Here is a 20138-nt window from a genome sequence, read left to right as displayed (position 1 = left end):
TAGGCGTGTATGTGTTGTTAAATCGAGTGTCTGTCGTCGTTGAGTCGCCCAGTGACTGTTCCTCTGATAAAAAGATTCCGGGTATTTGGTAACTTAATCGGATGGTGTGCTCGCAGGCAACTCCTGATCGCTGGGAATAGTGAGAGACAGTCTCTTTCCCTCGTCTTTCTCTCCGCCGGCAGCCTTTTCAGGAGACAGCGATTGTAATGAACTTCGATTACTGACGCATGGGGTTTCCGGCCTGGTAAGCGGTGCTTCCATATTCTCTGAAGTTCCCTTATCTTCAGACGGGGTGTTGTCCTCGTTGGATTTTTTAAAGGCGTCCTCTGGGATTGTTGTTGCCACCGTTGCAGCCTCTTCTTTCACATCACTCTCGTGGCCCAATCGAGGGCTCTTGTCCAGCCCTGACGCCACAGAATGGCTAGCTGGGACAACTCCACCACCGATACGAGACCAGAACATCTGCTCTCGCAAGCGAACGCTTTCCTCCCAGGCTGCCTTCTCTGCATCCTCGTCGTCCGCGCGCCAGTGGCCGTCCTTTAGGATGCGCAAGAAATTCAGGAAGTCACAGGTAGATCTAACACGTCCCAGGCAATACTTGCAAAGAGGATACCTTTGCGCTGATTCTGACTCGCTTGTTCGGAAACGATAGGTCCGTAAGTATTCTTCGTTCTTTCGCGAATCGCCACACAACGAACAGGGGTAATACTGCGGTTTAACAATTGAAGCAAAGGGTGCGTTGGCTGGAATAGGCTCTACTACAATCGATCCGTCGCTCATAGCGTTCAAAACACTACGCCGAGCTAGCCAAGAAAGCCCAGGCGCAATGTCGAGTCGAAGAGTTGGTTCGACATCCTCGGCGAGGACACGCTTGAAGAATTTTGTCTCCTTCAGAGCTGGGGGAGGTGGTCCTATATTGGCTGATGTTGTACTTGTAACTGAGGCTGGTGTGTTTGGGGTTTGCGGCGAAGACGTAGCAGGCGTGCCGGCGGTAGAGAGTGAAGCTGTTGATGCATTTGAAGGGTGGGCGCTAGAAGTGCTGCCGCCCATTCCGAGACCCAGGCCATTGAGACCAGTAAGGGAGCCTGAAGAGACACGGCTACCAGCACGGTTCCGGGATATACGAGTAAGAGCAACAAAATCTTCGTACGAACCCAAATCAGTTCTGAGAACTGGTTGTATGAGATGAGTCAGACTTAATGGGTATGTTGGTGAGGTCGGGTCGACAAGGGGTGAGGCCACAGAGCCGTCACATCGTTCGTCATCCTTGAATTCGGATTTGCTGAATCCAGGAGATGACGGCGCGGTTCCGGTCGTGGTATCCTCTCTTTCAAGGGCCATTTGCTCCATAACCTGTTTGAGATCGGCAAGCTGCTGTTGTTGGGAGGTCAACAAAGCCTCCATATCGCCTAGCTGGGATCTCAGATTGTCGTTTTTTCTTTGCAGAGCTTCTTGCTCAATACGAGCTTCTTCTTTGGCTGAAATGACCATGTTGTTAGCCTCTTCGAACAGAGCAGTAGTCAGGTTTTCCAGCTCTTGCTCTATCTTCTTCTTTTCTTTCTCCACATCTTCTCGCAATTTCTTTTCGTGGGCCACACGGGCCAAAATTGTCTTTTTCTCTTCATCCGTCGTCTTCCGGCGAACCCAGATATCACCAGCGAGCATTTCTCGATGTGTTGCATTCTGTTCCTCGAGTTGCTTTATTTGCTCCCGCGCCCTCTCCAGCTCTTGTCTAGTAGCAGTCAATGTGTCATCGAGAGTGGTTTGGTGGTTGATTGCGTTGATAAGCTTTGTGCTGAGCGTTGCTACTTCGTCGTTCAAGTCGGGGTGATGTTGGGAAACGTCAGCATCGCTCGCTGGGCTCATGGCTCGGCTACGTGGGTCTGGCAGGGTGCTCAGTTCGCCGTCATCTTCTGGGGGTGGTGTGGGACGTAGAGAAGGTGAGGCGGGTGTAGAAGCCAGTGAGGACGACATTATCGGAAGGTCGGCGACAGATGGTGGTCTGCCGATTGTTTTCGCAACTTTGGGACTGGGAGATGGGGATCTAGCGATGGATGAAAGAGATCTGAAGTGGCCGAAAGGTCTGCCGCCAGGTTGGGGACTGGCATGCTGAGCCCAGCCAGCAACCGCGATGAAGGAATCCATAGCTACCAAATTCGGACCTTTGAGGTACTTCGGAGTTGGAGAGTCTGAGACAATGATGGAAAGAGCTGGTGGCACCTAAAGAGGGCGAGGATACCAATAGCAGAAGCAAATATTATAACAGCGAGTTGGAAAGGCCAAACGACAAACACCAATCGATTGCTGGTAGCAGCCAACCAGGGGTGTGGGCAGGCAGCCGAAATGGGGGCGTTGGGAGGCCTTTAGATGAAGCAAGACGACATGGCGATGCTGTCGAGGTTGAGATATAAATCCTCGGTCTCGTTCTCAGGTGCTGAACTAATTGTCGAGGTAACAAGGCAAAGGCGAAACGGCGGGAAGAGGAAAGCTGGGCTGCTATCGAAGGGGTCGTGGGTCGTGACGGCAGCGCGATTATTCGTGTCGAAGCAAATGGGCAGAGGGGTTTGTTGCAGTGAGGGTCAAAAGAAAGAGGAGAAGAGGTGACAAATGAGGTAGGGAAGGACAATTAGAAGCCGAACGGCGGAGGAGCCAACACTTTCAGTCTTTTCCAATCGTGGCAGGAGCCGAACTGAAGTAGTAGCGGCGGCGGCGGCAACAGCAGCAGGTGCAAGAAGCAAGTGTAGAGAGGCGGCGGCAAACCGACAAGAACCAGCCAGAGAGAGAATAGGATGAGCAGCAAAAGACTGGAGACAGGGACCAGGACTGGAACAGGCCGGATGACATGGGTGGCATTGGACGGGTCAAGCGTGACAGGGACCAGATGTCGAACTTTTTTGGGGTGTGTGGTGCAGAGTACTGGTAGAAACTGGGCACAGGCTCACTGAATTGGTGCTTGCACAAACGCTGGGACGGACACAGTTGGGCGGGGCTGGGCCGGGACTCGCCAGGGCCACGCCAGAGCAGGGGTGGAGGCAGTGCAACAAACAGTGGGATGGGGCCAGAGGTTCGTAACCTTGATGCCCCTTGACTTGGAACAAAGTCCGGGACGGGCGATACGATACGATAGGGGCAGAGCACAACTGGGGGAACAGCAGCTGTTAGGCCGTGGTTCTCAGTAAGCTGCACTTGCTAAAAGGGTCTCCGTACTTCACCCACTGGCTCTGGGGTCGAGACCAGAAGGCGACTTCAGTCACCAACTAAGAGACTGCGCGACACGACCAGATGTACTAGTAATCGTGGCACAAGGGAATGGACACGAGCAGGGGTAACGAGGCGTCCGTCAAGTCAATGGCAGGCGGCAGCTGAGTGTGACGACAAAGCTGAGGTATCTTAACGGGCGGTTTAGCTGCACCTGTCGGTCTGATCGGGTGGACCAAGCCTGTCATTGTGGGTCACAAACGGGGGGGCTGGGTCGGTTGGGAGTGGGCAGACCTAGGCCACTGAGATGACGACCACTTCAATGATTCGCATCCGCCCCTTGAGACCTCCGTCACAGCCACAACTCAATAAAAAAAATCGACTCCGTCATTCCGACCAAGGACACACCGTCACCAACGGGCATGGCAGATGGCATATGGCCGATGGCAGAACTGGAATTTTATGCGAGCGTGCGACACATGTTGTTTCCTGCTAAAAGTGTAGTGCTATTCTTTCCCGGACGCGGAAACAGGCACTTACTAAGATGATATGTCGCCCTGACATTTCACTGCAATAAGAAAAATGCCAATCATCATTGGGGTCAATTCAATTCAAGACCATGACAATTCCACGCAATTCCTCATCACGTTCCCGCCCCAAGTCAGACCTTCTAGATTTAGCGACTCGGTTCGGTTAAACGACTGCACCTCCCGTCAGTTGATCGATTGTCTTCGTCATGTGAGCATACTAGTTAGTATACGTATCCGTAGGATGTACCACAACCAGATCTTACCTTCCTTCGTAACTCCACACCTTCCCCTCTTTCACCTTCCCTGTGACTGACTATCTGCGACTTTCCGGCTCTGAGGGCCTTCCTCACCTCTAATGCCCTCGCCACTAGTAATAGTCCATGGGATGGATGGCCCTTCCTCCGTTTCTCCTATCTTCCCGGCTTTCTTCTCCTGCCGACTCATATTTCAGCGATCATCGCAGCAAAATGGAAAAGAGAGAAGGAGGGGAGCACAGATGCCCACGCCAGGCTGATCCCGCAAAAGGTAGGTGTCGCCAGGTGGTCATAGTTATGAACGCCCCCAATGGCTTATTGTGCATGTGCATGGATAATCCACAACGACAAACCTCCCTTTGGTAATACAATTGATCCGTCTTCATTTTTCCCACCGGGTGCTGTCGACATTACGGAGTACGTGAGGTCCTCTTGCCGCTGGGGATTCTGATCTGCCTCCTGAACCCCTTCTCGCCTAACAAACATTAGGAACCACCCTGCCTCGTTGTCCTCTGTACGCCGCACTAGGCACAGCGGGTTCAAACGAGCCCAACGCGCATGCATCGCTGGAACTCGACCACGCCTTATCCCAGCCAGGCGAGACTCAGCTTGACAGCCTCTTTACTGGGCTTGAGATGATGTGCTACCTCCCCCTTAACGGCCCCATCCTATCATCGTCGGCTCGGCCCACCTTCACATCTGCACTGTCCTCCGTGTTCGCCTCAAATACGAGTATCGTATGCTACTGTCTCTTAATGTCTTGTTCATCTAAGGCTCTGGAATGCTGCAACGTTGGTCCGGTCAGTTTTAAATCTCGAGCGATGAGCTACAACCACCACTCCCACAATTGGGCCCATCACAGTAGCCTGTTCTAGCTTATTTCTTTATTTTTATTATATATATATAATTGTTTGCATTTCCTCTTCCACGATTGCATGTTTAGAATGGCGTCCATCTACTGATCGCTATACCCTGATCATGTCCCAGGAGACGAAGCATCAAAAATTTAGAAAAGAACAAGTGGAACCAGAAACCAGTATAGCACCGATACCCTGCTACTATTCTGTTCCGGCACCCTGCTCGCTCTATTTTCTGAAGCATGCCGACGGCTCCGTGTTACAACCTGCTTCTGTTTTGCAATGCTTGTCCCGATTTCATTACTTGCCTTCATCTCCAATTCCATGCCTGCACGGCATCTGCCGAGTGTCCCTTGTCCTTATCCAACCATTACGGGTATGCTATGCGTGTCCTGCACAACTCCCCAACCTCGGCCAAACAACAGGCGACAAAGGCTCATTCACCCAAGGTGCCTCCACAATCTCCTTGTTCCCCCTCGTGCCCCTTCAGCACCATCTTACTAGATCAGGGACGAAGACCCTGGCTCCAATCAATTATCGCCTGCAAGGCGAAATCTCTATCGGTCGCCAATATGATTGTCCCTTATCTGGTTAGACCCAGTGCATAGCTTCCACATACTGCCCCATAATGGCATGCCCTGGTCCCCTACTACCGTGTTTTCCTTGTCTCTCCTGGGCCAGTACCGTTTGAATGGCTTTGTTGTGCGGCTCGCCGCCAAACCCTTTTCTTTGAGCATCATCGACATCCTCAAACTCACACAGACGTTGAGAGTCTGGACTACCGTCTGCATGTAACGGTTGTCTGTCCTCGGGTTATGAATCGCCCAGTTTGGGTTGAACCACCGCTCTTTGTCTGTTATTCATCCTATACACGCCTTTGTCCACACCCTCTTCCCAACTTCCTCTCATGCCTTGGATAAACGGCTTCTGGCCTTGGCCAAGCCTAGACCTCTCACGCTGTCCGCCTTACTCGTTACAGTCATCACTCACTACTTCTCCCGGCCTGCTTTGGCTCCCTTTGCCTGATACCCTTAGCCTTGTTTAACTGTTCCCCGATTTTCCCACGATGCCCGAGCTTGCCAACCAAGCCAGGAAACGCAAATAAAACAGCCCAGCCAGCATTTTCCGGCCTCCGGAACGCTAGCGGCGCCCTCGTCACTCCGCTGACTCTTCTCCAACATGATGCTTTCCAGATAGAGCACTATCCCAGCGAGCTGTCAGTCAACTTGATACGATTCGTATGTGCTTCCCCCAAGCTTGGTCCCTGTCCATTCGTTCTTCGTCAATTTATTCATCCCATATACCCCGGATCCCGCTTTGTTTCGCACAGACATCTAGCTAGGTAATCACCATCCGCCACAGCATTATTTTGGCAGCATTCACTTATTGTTCAATACCTTAAGCCTCCTAGTGATGACGCGTTGGGTGTGTGCCCACATCACATTGCGTGTGTAAGCTTTTGCCTGACCAAAAGAACTGGGATTCATAGCTTCGGGGGGCAGAGAGGGTGGTGCGTTTTGTGATGTTGATCAATGTACGCTCAACTACTGGATGGAGACGAAGTGTGTATGTGTTCACGTCCGTGAGCAACCATGCGACGTCGCCTGCCATGGTTGTCGCTTGATATGGCCCTGGCTTGGGCCGAGTTCTGCAGGTAGATCGCCGCATCTCTGGTCCTGAGACCCTGAAAGCGCTTCCGGGAATCCGTGCGCAGAGGGTAACGATAACACGCATAAAATCATCCGACTTCAAAGGGCGTCGTCCACTCGCATGTACAGTCATCCTGCTTGAAACGAGAATAAACCTTGCCACAGAGTCACATTAGGTGTGTCCTGCAGGATATCATTGTTCCGTGACTCTTTGCGTCTCGCTCTAGACGTAAACGCTAACCCGACGAGCCAATACTTTTCCTTGCCTCATCAACCAGAGGCATGGTGATATTCACGTTCTACTTACGTGCTTGCTTATGTTGTAACCGTGCACGAGTCTTTTATGCTGTCTACCGCGGAATTCAGCAGAGTTCTTTTGCGTAGCAAATCATCACTTTGGATAGTATCACCCATTCAGCTCCACCTTCTAGTTTTAAACAAGTACCTAGTCACCTTGAACGCCGTGCTCGTTGGGGAATAGAACTATTACTTCGACTTCCAATACTGTTCCCTTCAGGATAAGGTTACATGTTAATTTCTATCCCTTGCCTAATTGACCGGGTCGGTAGTCCTACAGTTGGAACGTGCATTTCAATTCTGAGGCGATTGGCCTCTAGATTGCGCCAGGCAAGTATGTCAATTGTACGACACACTTTTGCAAGTCAGCGCCAATTGTGACTTCTGGCTCACTAAGCAACATGACGCGGGACGAATTGCAATATTGCATAGGTCCAATTCCAAAGCGCTTAAGGGACATGACTAGAACAAGTGAGTTACAAGGAAGCGAGGACATTTACGCAGCGTCCAGTTTCCGGTTGCTTCGAAGTCTTTCCAGCCTCGTGTGATGCTTTCACGCTCCATACCATCGGAATGATTCACGATGCATCATTTTACCTACAGAGCATGTATGTATAGTCTTATCGTCTCGTAAGACAATCGACATACTCACGAGGATTTCTAGTTGAGGACACGATCAGTAGCTACTTTATTAACCACTGGCGAACACCCGTCTTTGTATATAATTTGTCGTTTGTTATTTTGGGTGACAGTTCAGTAATCACATCAAAGCTTTGATGAGAGTGAAACTAACCCTCGTCATAACAGGAATGAACAGCAGTACTGGATGGATTGTCTAACCCAATCTATTCCCAGTAGTTTCTAATCATTCATGTGAATCCTTGTCTAACATGCTTGCGTCAGGATAGGGCGACGCTCAAAGTAAGTCGATTTGTTATGCGGTATTTGCTACTTCTCTCAATAGCCCTCTATACTGCCAAGCAGTTGAACAGAGTCTGCGTCTACCACACCAGTAGGATTACACCAGCAACCTTAGTTGACTGTCTGCTAAATTGAGTTCTAGGAAAGTGTTCTTGGTTTCTGTTGTTCCCGTGTTCTAAGCTTTACAATATAAAGGGCCCTAGGGAGCAGAGCCATACACAAGCGATGTTACAGATGGATGACCAAAGGACCTCTGAGGTTCCAGGAGCGACAACGAAAACCAATCATGAATGTCTGTCTTTACTAACCAACTTTGTTAATGAGGCCCCTATAGAGTGTCAAAACCCCGCAAGGCTGTTGCTGGCACGAGATTTCAAGTTCCATGCCCAAAGCAATGATTATCTTCGAAACGCACAATACGGCTTATGCAATTATGTGATTGCGTGTGCCCTGCTCCTCTTATGTAAAATGTTGTTTGAAATTAGTCTCCTTTCCTTCTGTTTTGAGTTGTAATCTTGAGCCACATAGAGGTTGATCAGGCGCAAAGCATCGTACATACATAATAGCAGATGGTTTCTCATGAAAATGGATGCTTAGGCAGCCACTCGGGGTGAAAAGTAAATGGCCGCTTGATCATAGGCAATATTTCCCCAATAAGCCTTCTGCCCCAAGAAAAGACTTTTAACAATAGAAAATTATTCATAAAATGCGTCAGCAGCTTACTGATTCTCTCAACAACTTTCCCAAAGCAGTGGACCCGGAGTGATGCGGCGCCGGATCGCCCCACACCTGACCCGATAAGCACGTGGGTCCACGGAACTGCCTCGGGCTGTGTTCAGGCCATACCCTATTCGGCCCTTGGAAGCGATGGAGAAGCGAATGCGAAGGCAATCCCAGCAAGAGGTGCGCATTCTCGCCTCTAACAGGTTCAATGCTCTCTGACTTGGGAAAGGTTATAGCTGCTTTGGCGTCACTAGGGTGGAGAAGAGATTGTAATGGCACTTCGAACGTACGTGGTCGCAAAGGGCAGCTGAAAACCACATTCACGTCGTCGGTGCACCTCACAGGACTTCACCTGAAGTTTTCCACGTGTCATGTGTCCCGTATTCGTAGCCTATTGCAAATGCATTCTGAGCTGCGTGTGTCAACTGTCGTCATCGCCTGGATTTCCCGAGCTATGCACGTTTCTCTTGAGGAATGGTCGAGCTATAAGTTACCCCATGCCCGTTCGTGGAACCTAGTGCAACCTACGGTATAAGTACAGGCACTTCTTGAAGGGGTCTCGATTGAACATTTCAGTTAAAGAACAACAACAACACTGATTAGAGGCAGATCAATCCACTCTATCTCTACAGGTATTCAACCGAAACCACCTCTATTCGCCTAATCCGACAACTGTCGAAGTGAAAGCTACTATGTGCGGTTGCAAAAGACGTCGTGCCGCCCGTGCCGCATGGATTGAACAACATGCCGCAGGTGGCAGAGGATGCGGAAGAGGGTTCAGCCCCAACGCAGCCCCCCCATTCTACCCTCCATTTATGGGAGGCCCTTTCGGTCGATGGAGAGACACACCTCACAATAACGGGCTCGGAGGCCCCTCGCAACACGAATCGATCCATCCTCGTGAGACGTCTCCTTCTGGAGACATTGAAAAGACAGGAGCTTCGCAAACAGAGGCAAACCGTGTATCTTTCACGCCAGGATCTTTTGGCCGATGGCGAGATTCAGTCAAAAGCGACAAGAAGATGAACATCAAAAGAGATTCGGCCGCCAGCCAGCCTCCGCACTACACGTCTGGGATCAAAGAGGGGCCGCAGGTGGATGGAGAGAAGCCAGCAGCGATGCGAGAGGCTCTCCCACCAACATATGAGGCAGCGACAAAGCACTGAATAAGAAATGGGCATGGTCAAGGGGTGGTCGCGACTCAACTGGACAGGGCTTACAGGAGGATAGAAGATGAAACAGATATTAGCGGAAAGGAAACGTGAGACTTTGAGAAGTAGCAAGCAGATGTTGGAAAAAAATTGGGACGAATACTAAAGCTATATCATAAAAGTAAGGTATCTGCACTGGGTATTCCGGAATATAATTACTTAACTCCAATCTGCTACAAACGAAAACCTCGTCTGTTCCTGTGTGTTGAATTAAATATTTGATCCACCATATTTCTTATTATGAAAGGGGGAAGGATAGAAAGAAAAGTACAGTATATACATATACAAAACTAAAGTCCAGGTGTAAGTGGAGGTAAGGGCGAGCAGAAATGATGAGATCCTAGTCCCAGTCCTCATAGCCGCCGGCCCCATATGGGTTCCATTCTTGCCCAGGATAGCTTGTTGCGCTCATCTGGGGGGCGTCTGGATCATCATCTTTTCTGTATTTATTCCCCGAGGACTGCTTCTCTTCGTAGGGGTCAACTAAAATCTTCTCCTCTTGAGCCTCGAGCCTCATGGTTCTCATACGCTCGTCTTCAGTGTCTTCTAGCTCCGCCCTTGTGCTTTTGCCGCGGGTAAGTGTGGTTGAAGCTGCACCGTTAATATTGCCGTTGGTGTGAGTAGCGTTGCGCGGCGCTTCATCTGCTGAACTATCGCTGACCTGACTTTGCCCAGTCTTAATCGCAATGACGGGTTGTGCTGATGGAGGAGATGGACCAGATGGTAGGCGTGGGGTAGAGTCATAGATGTCGTCTGAGCCCTCCTGGTTTGCCTTTTGTACATTGATACTCAAATGAGGAGCAGCAGTTGTGGACGGGATCGGGGCTTGGTTTCTGCCTGCCATGACCAGTGTGGCTGAAGACGCGGCTCGCAAAGTATTGTCCCCAACGCTTTCTGGCTCGGCGGCAACATCTTTTGGAGTTGTTGTGTGTATATTAGAAGATGATAGGCCATTAAGCTGGGCCTTGGCCACATTAGTACCACGCACTTGATCTCCGTCAATATCGGAAACTTTCGAATCCTGGAAACCTCTGCCAATTTTTGGTTGGGTTTGCGAAGATGCCGTATACTGTTCAGCAGGGACGACTGGATTTAATTGCTGTTGCTGCTGCTGCTGTTGTTGTTGAGGAGGAGGAGGGGGGGGAGACTGCTCTGTCTGAGGTACAGTCTGGTAGTCCAATTGGTTCGGGGTATGGGAGCTGAGATGAAGGTTGCCTGGGGAATCAACTTGGGAATCGGGATGATGGTTGACTAGAGTATTCGGGCCCACGTCCTGAGACGAGAGATATGAAACGCTAGGTTCCCTTTGCCGATGTTGGCCATATCCTTGCACACCTCCGTTAGGACTGTTATAACCAAGCTGTGAACTGTGGCTTGTATTCGAGACATTGGACAGGTGAGATGCCGCACTTATGCGCCGGTCCGCCATCAGAGGTACCACGGGCTGAATATGAAGTTGACTTTGGGGTTGAATTTGCACTGTCTGATGTTGATGCTGCTGCTGGCTCTGTATTGACGCATCTGAAGGACGGCTTGGAGCAATTGGAGGCTGGGCCCAGTGTTGCTGCACAAGCGATATCTGATGGTGGGGATACTGAGCTGGTGGCGAAGGATGTCCGATGTTATAGGGGGAAGGGGCCATGCCTCCTTCGCCATGAACGGCGGCGTAACCTCGAGGAATTGGAACTTGATCATACTGGGGCTCCTGATAAGGCTGAGACTGAGGCATGTGAGGGTGTAAACCGGGAGGAGTGGGAACTTGGGTCATCGCAGGATCAGCTTTCATTCGTTGGTACTGTGAGATTTGGTTTCCACCTTGGGAGGCATCTAGGCCTCCATTGGACAAGATGTGCTGAGGAGGTGGCCGTTGTCCAGATGCTGCTGATGGCAACGGTGATTGACGCTGCTGCTGATACATAAGATGGGGAGGCCCTTGCATTGGATGAATGTTGCGCTGGTTCAGAGGACCGGATGGTGGTATCCCTTGCTGCCCGTGTCTAATATGGATTGATGGCGGTTGCTGTCCTTGGCCAGGTTGTGATGATTGTTGCGGCGGCAGTTGCGACTGTCGAGGCTCTGGCTGTTTTGAGGATCTCTTGAATGCGCCAAAGAGAGATTTGGTTGTTGATTCTTTCTGGTAAGGTTGAGATTGAACGGCTTGTGTAGAGGCTCTACTCTTAAACCATTTAGAGACTGAGCCTTGCTGTCCCTGGTCACTCAGGGCTAGGACAGCCGGTTGCTGCCCTTGTCCTGATGCATAAGGGAGTGAATGTTGCTGTCTTGGGTTCGATGGTATCTGAGAGAACTGGCCAGGACCGAGATCTGCAAGAGTATAGGCCTGCTGGCGGAACCCCTGAGGCGCGAAGGAAGACATTTGCCGAGAGGTCTCATCAGGTCGTTTCACACTTCCCTGGACGAATGGGTCTGATGGGCCTTTGAATGTTCCTGATGCAGGTGCTTGCCCGCCTACCACAGTAGGGGTAGTAGTAGTGGTGGTGGTAGTAGGAGGCGGAGGCTGTACCTGGGAGGCATCTGACAGTCTCAGCGACGCTGATGTAGGCGAGTGCTGTGATATATCTGACCGATTGGCCGCACTGCCGGGTGATTGAGGTCTCGCACCGGCTGGGGCCTGCAAAGACACAGGTCGGTCAGGGAACCGGCTGACAGAATCCCCTGGGTTTCTAGGAGTATGAGCGGCGTTGCCGTGTGCTTGTAATAGAGGGGGCGGTCGAGAATCAGTAGATTGCAATTGCCCGCCTTCGAGCTTAGAAGGTGATTGTTGTGCGGCACCTATCCCCTGTATAGGGTTCATTTGAGTTTGAATCTGACCACCTGACTGCACATCATGTGATGGTTCATCGCGGACTTGCGACAGTGAAGGAGAGGTTTGTCGCCTGTCACTCCGCTCAGATAATGCCGGTGAAGGTTCGCCCTGAGTGATTTGAGATGTTGGGATGTGGCGACGCTCCCCTGGGGGCGCTGCCCTGTTTGGGGTATGTTCAGGTTTAATTTGTGGGTAATCGATACCTTTGGCTGTCTTGTCTGGCGCATCTTGATCTTGATGTATGCCACTCTCAACATCGGAAGTTGGTCGTGCTCCCAACCTGGCTGGGCCGTAGCCCTGTTTAGTATCTGGAATCAAGGTCGTGGGTTGCGAAAGATGAGAGGCTGGCGAGCGAGCTCCATCCAACGATTGTGATGGGTCTTGCTGAGTCGCAACAGGCTGTGATTGAGCTCCATTGCCTGGGGCTAAATGCCCAGCTGACAATTGAGGATAGAATGGATGTTGTGCCGGGCCGTTTATTGGCAGCTGCCCAATTTGACGGTTTGGCCCGAGGCTGGAAGGTTGAATTTGATGTCCGGACTGTTGCATTTTGACTTGCGCGAGGGCTTGACTATTCTGATATGGCCCATGTTGGACAGGTTGCTGGACCTCTTGATTTCTGGAGGATCGGTGACCAAACAAACCAGACAGAAAGCCACCTGCTGAGCTTCTCCTTCCGCGGTCCTCCTCACCAACAGTCTGTAATTGCTTACCGGTCTGGTGTAGACTATATGGCCCGGAACCTGTGGTGTTGCTACGTTCTCTTCCTTGAGCTATCGGCGAACTAGGTACGCCTACTTGATTCCCGATAGCTCCAGTATTGTGACTCTGAAAAGATGATGCTACTGAATGAGATGTACCAGGTTTTGACGGCAACTGTAGATCTTGCTGGCTCGAAGTGCGGTTGAAAACTTTACCAGCAAAGCCAGAGAATCGTTTCTTTGGAGGGCCTCTGGCACCAGAGGCATGCTCGTTCTCAGCAGTTGAAGTGGATGAGCGAGACAGAGATGGATGGTTGATAGAGGTGTCGTTCGCAGCTGGGCCGAGAAACGATCGTTTTCTGTCTGCAAACGCGGCCGACTGTTGGCTTTGATCAAAGATGGGTTTGGGACTGGCTTTGGGCGAGGGTACAGTTCCATCACCATCCTGAACTAATGGCTTTTCAGCATCTGAGGGCCTGGATCCCCTTAAAGTAAGGAAGAAACTAGACCGCCGCTTTTGTCTATCCTGAATCTCTTGCGTGGCAATGCTTGACACAGAATTCCTATCTCTCTCATCAGAGCCGACGGGATGGCCAGGCATTCCCGCCTCGTCTTTGAAGTTTTGTCTTTCTCTTGAAGATGCCCGCGACAAGCGGTCACCAATCTCTTTGAAGAAACATGAACCGTATTTGCTTCTACCCCGATCATCATCTCCCGACGGCTCCACGCTGCTTACTTCGGAGTCGCCTGTTTGGGTCCTCTTTAAAGAGGTATTGTCTCGTGGATGATGTTGCTGACCAAGATCGTAAGAGCTCCACGGTCCAGTTGGAGAAGTAGGGTTCGGGTAGCCTTGCGGTGGTGAGGTGAACAAGCCGGGATATCGCTGTGCTGATGATGGAGGCACCTCCGAGAACTTATGTCGGGGCGGGAGCTGCGTCTCTTGACGTGATACTGTTGGCGGGGGCACTCCAGTCTCTTTATCAAAGCCAAAGAACGGCTGGTGCGGAGACACTGAACCACCAGACTGGCGATTGCGGCTTGCTGGTAGAAGTGGCTCTGAGAGGTGAGATTCCTCAAGCTTCCAGGGCCCTTGCGGTGGGAGGTGATGAATTGGATTACCCCCCAAAGTCGGTGACATCATTCCTTGTTGAGATCGCATACCAGGACCTAACAGCTGACCCCCTATGCGGCCCTCATTCTGCGCTGCGAGCTGTGTATTAATGGGATCTGGGGTGGGGCCACCAGGCCTGAAAGATGATCGAGGATCTAATGGTCTTTTCTCGTCATCAACCCTCCAGTCAACACCGGTGCTTTCTGTCGCTAAGGTTGCAGCCTGAGTAGATGTGGCTGAAATGATTTGATGAGATATAGTGCTGTCCTTTCGGGAAGCAGACAGTCCTGTCTCGATTTGCGCAGGCTGCGCAGTTTGAATAGATAGTTTGGGCTCTCCTTGCTGGATTTGCGACGTGCTGCTGGGACCGGGCCCTTGTTGCCCTGCTGACGTTCTAACTGGAGACGATACAAGAACTTGTCCTTCAGCGTCGTCTTCCTCGTCCAGAGAGAATCGCTTTTTGGCTCTCCTAGTGAGATTAACTCCGAAGGTAGAACTCCGTCTGATGGGGGGAAGACCGATGAAAGAAGACTGGCGTTGAGGTGATTCTGACTGTTGTTGAGATGGCAGTTGCTGATGAGCCTGGTACTGAGTCTGCTGTTGGACATGTCGGTATGCATGTGACGCATCCGTAGTAACATCCTGACTGGCAACAGGTTTGGATTTCTCCTTCAAGAAAATCTCGTTACTGGTTCCAGCGGGCTGGATTGAACGGGCCAGCTGCGGTGACTCTGGTGACACTACATAAACATGTTCCGAAGCAGCTGACTGCGGCGATACCACTACCCAATCATCATACTGGTCCTCAATTTTTGTGTTCTTCGTTGCTGATGTGGTTTGTGCTGGCAAAACAGTTGGAGCAGGAAGAGTAGAATGCGCATGGGTGCTGAGATCCTCGGGCTGCCCCATCTCGAATCCCTCTTTTTCAACCAAGGATGTACCTTTCAAGGGATCGCACGATAACTGGTTCTTGTCCGCGGATGTTGACGCTTGGAGGTCGCCGCCGCCGCCAAAGGTTCCATCATGGGTCTTGTTGTGCTCCTGAGGGCCCGATACGGACTGAGTCTCCGAGACGGGAGACACTGGCTCCGACTCGCTGTTCCGGCGAGCGTCGGCAGGATGCTTAGGGGTCTTAGGCCGAGGTGGGGCCCAGGCCGAAGGCTTATTGTCCTGAGTCAAGGCATCGAATGGGGAGATACGTGACGTCTGGGGCAGTTGAGGTGGTGGAGTCGGAGATGCCGGATGTTCCGGGATTGTTTGTGAACTAAGAGCTGGGCCAGGCATAGATTCTGAGAACGACGCTGAATGTGCATGACTGCCGGCATGGGGTAATGAGCGGGTTCCGAGGCTAATGCCCCATGACGTACGACGCTCTGCTTTGGCCTTGGATTGGGACTGGGCCGGCGGGGGAGACGAATCGCTCTGTGGGAGAACAAGCAATTAGAGATGATCACCACAAAAATGCCACCTAGAGTCTTAAATATCTGAGGCACCACAGGGGTTACATGATCGTGCAAAATGAAGTCGTAGCATTCCTTATTCATACAGTTCCATCATCCTGGCCGAAAAGGGAGGCACATTGCTCATGAGTGATTACCAGGGGAAAACAGAAGAAGAGGACGAGGAAAAAAAAAAAAAAGAGACTGCGAGTGGAGAACGAAATGATCGGTCAACCCCAAAATTAAGAGAGAATGCATGTCCTGTGATGTGACGATCCCAGTTGAGAAGAATGTTAAAGAAATACCTTGTCCCCAGTGCCACGGAGTTTGTTCTTGCCCTTGCTCAATAGACCTTTACCCGCCTTACCCGCCGCAAGCAACAGTCCCTTGCCCTTCGCCCCAACTTGACCGCTCGAATGCTTGAAATCGCTTGAAGGTGAATGGGACCCCATAGGCACACTGCCCACAGGAGGACGACCTGATGCTGATGCCGTGTTGACGTTGGGCGAGCTTGCATTCAGATACTGTTGGTAATAAGGCTGCTGAGAAGCCGGCTGGGATGCAGCTGGTGAAGACTGCGGTTGACCAGCATTCGAAGCATGGGCTGCGAAAGAGGCAGTCGCATTGGCGTGCTCCGGGTGTTGAGACTTTAGAGTGGCTAACCAATTGTTAAGCCCAGAGTCCATCGACGCAAACTGTTCTCTGGTTTCATTGTACTTGTGGATCCTCTCCGATGCGCTTGGAAGCTCCATGATTTCTTTGAAGTTAGTGATCTTAACTGGAGCGGCCGGCTGGTGCTGCTGATGCTGTGATAACTCGGGAGATGCAAGCGGAGGCGTAGGTTCCTCCGAAGATTGGCCCACCGCCGGGTGGACACCCGGCGGTGGGCTGGGAGAGACGGGACTAGGCGAAACCTCAACCATTGACTTTTCTTCCGCTAGTGACACGCGCCGGGGCTGTGCGGTCGGAGCACTGTTTATATCAGTCAAGACTGATACAGCCGATGGGGGTTGAATAATTTCCGAGCCCAACTGATCTCTCGGCACCGAGTTGACCTGCGACGCTTGGTGTGACATCGTGCCTGAATTTGGTGGCACTGCGATATGCGTCTCATCTTTTGCGGAGGATGGCTGCGAATGCCCGGCTTCTTTAAGTTCTTCAAGCGACAAAGCCTGTGACTGTGAATGCTCCTGAGCAGAAGATGGGCTGACAGTAACCCCAGAGCTGGGTTGTGGTTGAGATCCAGGCAGGGGATCTTTTTCAAGGTCGGTGGGTTCTGAGGTTACTTGCTCCAAGCCCGCCTCCCAAGAAAACCGCCGACCATGAATTGGGGGTGTTCCAGCAGCCTCTTTACGGGGACTCAATGGAGGAACCTCGGAAATGTCTTTATTTGAGGCAGAGGTGACTATCTGCTCGGCTTGCTTGGCAGGTAAGTCAGGTACACTGGGCTTATCGTCCCCTGCGGCCCAGTAGTCATCATAGACACCATGTAGGTACGTGCTCTCACGAGGACCACTATCCTCTCCGGCCTGGCCTAGTATCCTGCCGTTCACGTCATTTGTGGGACGAACTGGGCTTAGGCTGCGCATGATCTCTTCTCTCAACTTGTCGCTTTCTTTGACAGGGGATGGAGAGTTAATCGTGCTCATGGTCGATTCGCGATGCAACTTCTCCGGTGCCACAAAATCCATTGAAGAGCTATTCGAAGGCTGAGGATTCAGAGGAGCCAAAGGCTTGATACCGATATTAGCTTTGTCGGCATCCCGATTGGATGCTTCAGCCTGCTGTGAGTCGGCAGGAATAGGAATCGGTATCGATACCGGTTCCTTCGCCGTCAAGACACCACCACTATGTGGTTCTTCGTCTTCATTGTCGGATATGGGAGAAACCTCACCAGAATCCAAGTTTGCGACCTTCTTTAAAACCGTAGCAGGTGGTGTCTGTTCGTCGGTGACTGACCGTGTCTCAGTGACCCAGCCACCAGGAAGGGAAGGTCGTGATGCCTGGGAAGGCAAGCTCGATACTGTCGGCTCCAAGTGCTCATTTGCTGGCGATTCCTCTGGCAGACAAACTAATTTATTTCTGTCTTGTTGGTCAGGTACCTGTGGAGATTCGGCTCGTTGCGGAGTTGAACTGGAAGTCGACAGTGAGGATCCTACTTCGACACCTGCCGCCGCTGTCGTTTCCTTAGACAGTGAGTTCCCAGGTGAAGACGCCAGTCCAGGCGGCGGCTGCAAAGGAGGCATTGGGGGGGCGTCGTCAGCGAACTTGCCAGGGTTGGAGAAAAAATCGTCTCCAAAAAGCGACATGCGAGCGAGATCAGGCAAACGTGGGCTTGAGGAATAACGCCGTTGCTGCTCAGCCTCTTCATTACTTGGGTGTTGCAGTTGAGGTTCAGATGATGGTTCAGGTACACCAAGACTACCTTGTTCAAGGTTTCCAAATGCAGGCGAATGAATGTGGTTTTGAGGGTGTGTGTGTAGGCCGTCGAAGCCGTACTCGCTCCTTCTTTCTGCAACCGGCTTCAAAACGGTTTGCTGTTTGTTTTGGGCGGCATCTCCTCCTTCTGACCTGGCCAAAGTATCGCCCCCAGACTGCTCGCTACTTTCGGCGCCAGAAACGGCTGCTTTCGAAGGCGATGCGGAGCGATCGCTCACGGGGTTTCCGGTACTGTCCAAGCTTGGCCGTTCCAACTCCGTGGGCCGCTGCCCCTCTTCTTTCTCATCATCCAGACGGCGATAAATATCAGAGGGACGCACAAAAGGAAGTGCCTCGGAATTCGAGGGCGTGCCAGACGATGTGATAATGGGAGGAGACGTCGGCCTTTGTTCAACAAGGGGAGGATGAGTGGAGCTTGATCGCGAGTTCGAATGACGATCCGTGTCATGTTGGCTCATGCTACTCTTACGAGGTGGAAAAAGAGGAGCCTGGTGTTGTGCTAACTGCTGCTGTGGTGGCGGCGAGGCTCGCGGACTACCCACAGAAGAGGGAATACTTTGAGAATGCCCGTAGCGGCCTACAAAAGGGCCGGGATTTGGGCCAACACTGGCCGATTGCGGCGATACCAGTTGTTCGTACGAAGGCTTCTCAGCAGAGCTGTCCATTGGGGATGGACCGGAGACTTCGGGAGGTCTGATATCATTCGACACGGTCTGGATGACGGCTGACCCAGGCTGCGGCTTAGTCTGGGTTTGGAGAGGTGGGAGACCAGCCGTGGCCCGGGGACTGGAGGACATTCTTGATTCATTCCCGGTCGGCTGCAGCGGTCGTGTCGTCGACACCGGCTCCTCAGATTGGGGTGCCGACGGCTGATTAGATGGGAGGTTGGCAGTTGTCGCCTGGCTAGGGCTTGGTTGGCGGAAACCCATCTTGGGTTTAAGAGGAGGTACGGGCACCTGTTCATCAGGCTCATCGTCGAAGTCGTTACCCCAGTCATCGCCATCGTAGTTCTGGGTCTTAGCTTCGACCCATTTCTTTGTTTTTGTTCTCTTCACATTAGTCTTATATGCACTCGTCGGAGTCTCGGGGCTTCTGAAATCATGCATGCGCAATCAGCATCAATTACGACAAGTTGGCCAAGCTGGTGGAGCTGAAGGCAGATAGCGGGAAGGAAGTAGCACTCACAGGGACGACTGGCCATGAAGCGGCCTGGAGCCGTAGTTATAGCCGTCCATCGCGTCGTCAAAGAGTCGCGTCAAGCCCGTCTACACTTTCATATCTCCCTTACTGTTACGGTGTGGTGCTATCCCGAGGTTTCGAGCGACTTTGAAGCGGGTATCTTCAGGCGCGCGACCGCGGTCAGTGGCTCGTTCAATGTATTGGGCTGGCTGTAGATGTGGGTGATCCACCCTGGAGATCCGATTGCACAATGCCCGTTCGAGCAAGAGCAAGAATTAATGTACTTGAAAGGGAAGTGATAACAAAGGCAATCAGGATAGGTGCTCCCAGAGGTCTGAGTCCATGCAAGATTGGCCAAGCGCTGAACGGACCAGGGCTTGATGGATGGTGTAGTTCGCCAGTCTGTCCGTCCACAACTTTTGCTGGAGATGGAGACCCAAGACGGGATGATAATTTGGGGGCTTGGGGAGTGGCTTGGAGTGGTCCTTAGCTCACCTCACCTTACTAACAGCACCATTCCTCGTACGGAGTAGAGAAGCGCAGATTGCGGACACAGACGAATGGCTCTCAGCTGAGCTAGGCTGCACACTTTCACCACCCCTGCCAGGATGTCCCTGCGCCTAAACAGATGCTATGTTACTCTGCAGCGAGTCTGTGGTGGACAAGTACTTGGATCATTGTAGGATGGAGCCATCGGCCGTGCTGTAGAGCGGGGTCTGGTATGGGCTCCTATCCAATAAGAGACTGAAAATGCTCAGTTAGGTTGACAATGCGTAGCGTAGAACAACAGGGGTAATAGGGCGTT

At 51.8% G+C, this 20138-nt stretch overlaps 3 protein-coding genes across 3 annotated transcripts; 1 reads left to right on the top strand and 2 right to left on the bottom strand.

Annotated features, from left to right (window-relative positions):
• Nucleotides 1-93: 93 nt before the first annotated feature.
• CTRU02_207610 (gdp gtp exchange factor) lies at nucleotides 94-2145 on the bottom strand (the record flags this gene model as incomplete). Its single annotated transcript, XM_036727529.1, has 1 exon — nucleotides 94-2145. The coding sequence occupies one exon, from the start codon at nucleotides 2143-2145 to the stop codon at nucleotides 94-96; it is 2052 nt and encodes a 683-aa protein (XP_036580895.1).
• Nucleotides 2146-9121: 6976 nt separating this feature from the next.
• Nucleotides 9122-9595, top strand: CTRU02_207609 (uncharacterized protein; the record flags this gene model as incomplete). The annotated part of the gene is made up of 1 exon (XM_036727531.1): nucleotides 9122-9595. One exon carries the CDS (start codon nucleotides 9122-9124, stop codon nucleotides 9593-9595), a length of 474 nt encoding a protein of 157 aa, XP_036580896.1.
• A 385-nt stretch (nucleotides 9596-9980) lies between these two features.
• CTRU02_207608 (uncharacterized protein) lies at nucleotides 9981-19389 on the bottom strand (the record flags this gene model as incomplete). The annotated part of the gene is made up of 3 exons (XM_036727530.1): nucleotides 9981-15698; nucleotides 16021-19246; nucleotides 19340-19389. 3 exons carry the CDS (start codon nucleotides 19387-19389, stop codon nucleotides 9981-9983), a joined length of 8994 nt encoding a protein of 2997 aa, XP_036580897.1.
• Nucleotides 19390-20138: the final 749 nt, after the last annotated feature.

This window comes from Colletotrichum truncatum (genome assembly GCF_014235925.2).
Source record: "Colletotrichum truncatum strain CMES1059 chromosome Unknown Contig_0004, whole genome shotgun sequence".
Lineage (NCBI taxonomy): Eukaryota > Fungi > Ascomycota > Sordariomycetes > Glomerellales > Glomerellaceae > Colletotrichum > Colletotrichum truncatum.
Note: the sequence above shows the minus strand (reverse complement) of the source record. Positions and strands in the feature narration are given on the sequence as shown.